Here is a 3,274-nt window from a genome sequence, read left to right as displayed (position 1 = left end):
AAATTCTACATTAATCAAACTTTGTAGAGTGACACCTTTTTTCCTTTTTAATGTCGAATGTATAGGTAATATTAACAAACTACTGCTTTCCAGCTTAGTTACATTGTAATTACATTTGACATTCGAGCAACATGTTACGTGCTTTAATTCGAGTTTTAATACATCATTGATGTCGGAATACGTCGACATTAGAGCCGTAAAAAATTCCGAAACATCTTGTTGTGTTCGTTCTTCGAAGCGTTTTCCGACAGATCTTCTAACCGCTTGAATGTTGCAATATTTACGTTCACCATACGCGCAGATAGCATCAGTCAATGCATCGTTGCTCGTTGTTATTTTCACTATTCATTCTCGTTTGTTCACGTTTGTGCCACATTATTTCGGGGTACGTTCTCGTTCGTGCCACGTTGTTTCGAGGTTCGTTTTCGTTCGTGCCACGTTGTTTCGAGGTTGTTTCGGAGTTTTTTCGGGGTTCGTTCACGTTCGTGCCACGTTGTTTCGAGGTTCTTTCAAGTTCGTGCCACGTTATTTCGGGTTCTTTCACATTCGTGCCACGTTGTTTCGAGGTTCGTTCTCGTTCGTGCCACGTTGTTTCGGAATTCTTTCGGGGTTCGTTCACGTTCGTGCCACGTTGTTTCGAAGTTCTTTCACGTTCGTGCCACGTTATTTCGGGTTCTTTCACGTTCGTGCCATGTTGTTTCGGGGTTCTTTCGGGTTAGGTAGTCGTTATAGCGTTGTTCACTCCCGTCCTTGACCCATTCGAAAATCGTCTTTGACTTGTTTGCAACCTTTTTCACAGTCGTTTCTGATCCGTTCGCAACCGCTTTTGAATCGATCGTAACCGTCCCTGACCTGTTCGCAACCCTTACTGAGTTGGTGATAGCCTTGTATGTAACCTTTAAGGACTTGTTCGTAGCCTCGTTCGCAACCCTGTTTGACATGATCGTAACCTCGATCGTAGCGGTCGCGTTCACCACCGTTTCCAGGTCTTTCACTGCTGCTTCCGGGTCGGTCACTGATACCACTCATTGTTGTTTGGTAGCACGCTGATAATCCTTCGTGTTCGCTCGCAACCACTTCTTCTAGACGTTTGTTTGATAGACGTTTCTGAGCCAACCGCTCATTAGATGTCTGAGGTAGTGTTTGATGCACGCAAAAGTTCTTTTATCGCAGTCTCCAACGCTCGTACATCCTTCTCTAACGCAGTCAGCTTCTCATCTAACTCTTTCTGTTGGACCATCAATGTTTTAAAGCACTCTTCCAGGTACAATTTGTTGACGGCATCGGTATCCGCCTCAGGTTGCGCTACACGGCGAATCTTGCGCGATCTCGCGTTATAATCTGTAGCGACGCGACATAGAGCGTTTTTACGCACACATCTTCTCATCAATGTGTGCCAATGATCGCCGGTTGTATCAATTCTCCTCTCGAATAATCCAAATTTATTGATAGACATTTTTTGCAATGCTTTGTAGAGTGTCACGCGATGGACTGAATAGATTGTCGGAACCCTTGTTTAATTTATAATAATGCCCGCTTCCCGCAGTTCTTCGATGATCGACAGGATCTCGTTGTCATGCGCGTTGTTGCCAGCTTGGCGCGAAGCGTCGAGCAATCGTAGGCGATCCACTAGCTCGTTGGGGTCGTCCCAGTGCACGTAATCAATCTTATTGTCGGTTAGCGTCATAGCGCGAGGCATTCCAGTGCCAGATTTTGGGCTCTCCACCCGCGTCAACGGTGCGATTATATATTTGTACTTGTCCCCCTTGCTACCCTTCACACGACCTTGCGCATCAAAATTGCGTTTATGCACGTTTGTCGCCAATAATATGTGCTTGTATTTTTGCAAATCGTCCTCCTGGTAATCGGGTCTTTTCTTGAAGATCAACTCGTACAATCCGGGCGTTCCAATGTACCGCGTGTCGCCTATGATTATATTGTCATCTTTGTCAATCGCGAATCGCTTGCTGCCGAGCCGCATTTTATTCTCGCCGAAGTAGACTCCGTATACATTATCAATTTCTTTCTTCTCATCAGCACCAAGGAGAGCGTCCATGTACTTTTGTCCTAATGGCTCCCAATCCTTTCGCATCATTTGTCGACCTTCCGACGATCCTAACCAGTGTCGAAGGGATATTTCGGGCGGGTTACGCGTGGTTTCGTAAACATTTTCGTCTACGAGTGCTTTGGGTATCACAGGTAGTATGCTTATCGGTGTAGATGTTGTCGGCAGTGAAGCGTCCAATGGCTTCGAAATATCATATTTTCTCTTTTTCAATGCCTTCTCCTCCTCTTTATATCGCTTGATAGTTTTATGTTTTCTCTTTTTTGGTGTCTCCCCCTCATACCGTGTCTCGATCTTCATACCGTCATCGTCGTCGTCGTCGGTGTTAGGCTCGTTCTTCACCGAAATCGTCGCGTTGTCGACAATCCTTTGTAGCGGCTTGATAATAGGTTTAAAGTGAGTCTTGACGGCGATATCATCATCGATCTTTCCGGTCTTCAGAGCGCGGTGTTTCTTGCGGATCGATTCAGCCGTCTTTGCAATCTCCTTGGCTAACCTTTTCACGCTCGCGAATATTATCAGCCATCCTAAACTCTAGAGAGTGCTGTCGACGACTAATGGCTCTGCGGTATTGCGAACTCGTTAAATCCTTTTCTGTATCGCCCGTTCGTAAGCGAGCTGTCCTTGTCTATCACTAGAAATCCATACTTTTGTTGCCAACATGTACGACATAACTCACTGAAATCTTCATACGACATGTCGGTATTCACGTGATCGTTGTACACGTGCTTCAAATTGGTGGCGTCCTGTTTAAACAGGATTAGCAGGTTCGCGTTGTCGCGTATAAGATGTTTCGGTATTCTCGCGTATGTCTGACAGAGATAGAAGCAGTCAATGTTCGAGTGGCGCCCCATTGAGAAGTACTCTCTTATCGTATCTTGCTTGTCGCATGCCACGTCATCAAAGACAAAAATTGAATTTGGACATGCCTCGCTCGGTGGAATGACGTCACTGTTATTGGAGAATGTAAAGTAGCCGATTTTGTCAATCGGCGTCAATAAATCTTCCAAATAGCGATATTTCGGCTGTTGCAGCGATTTAGAGTACACGTACACGTTCTCGAAACGCACACCGTGCGGACTTTCCAGCAGGCTTATCAACACGTTGGTTTAACCGCAGTTTGAGGGGCCGCAAACAATCGCGCGTATAGTTGTCGGTAGCATCGTACCGTGTTTGCGCACACCTTCGTTCACGCTGCAGCGTACTCTG

The 3,274-nt window shown here is 45.8% G+C and overlaps 1 protein-coding gene across 1 annotated transcript; it reads right to left on the bottom strand.

Moving 5' to 3' along the window:
• Positions 1-1,516: 1,516 nt before the first annotated feature.
• LOC146720430 (uncharacterized) lies at positions 1,517-2,763 on the bottom strand. The gene is made up of 3 exons (XM_085488422.1): positions 2,745-2,763; positions 2,368-2,556; positions 1,517-2,184 (listed from the first exon to the last, which is right to left on the bottom strand). Exons 1-3 carry the CDS (start codon positions 2,761-2,763, stop codon positions 1,517-1,519), a joined length of 876 nt encoding a protein of 291 aa, XP_085344548.1.
• Positions 2,764-3,274: the final 511 nt, after the last annotated feature.

The sequence above is a fragment of the Nylanderia fulva genome, unplaced genomic scaffold (assembly GCF_048542155.1).
Source record: "Nylanderia fulva isolate GAGA-0341 unplaced genomic scaffold, ASM4854215v1 Scaffold697, whole genome shotgun sequence".
Classification (NCBI taxonomy): domain Eukaryota; kingdom Metazoa; phylum Arthropoda; class Insecta; order Hymenoptera; family Formicidae; genus Nylanderia; species Nylanderia fulva.
Note: the sequence above shows the minus strand (reverse complement) of the source record. Positions and strands in the feature narration are given on the sequence as shown.

What these genes read in the sequence shown, in the direction of transcription:
- LOC146720430 (XM_085488422.1), bottom strand. An exon ending in CGACGACGACGACGATGACG is followed by an intron (nt 2,185 to 2,367) that starts GTATGAAGATCG and finishes TGATACCCAAAG; the next exon opens with CACTCGTAGACGAAAATGTT.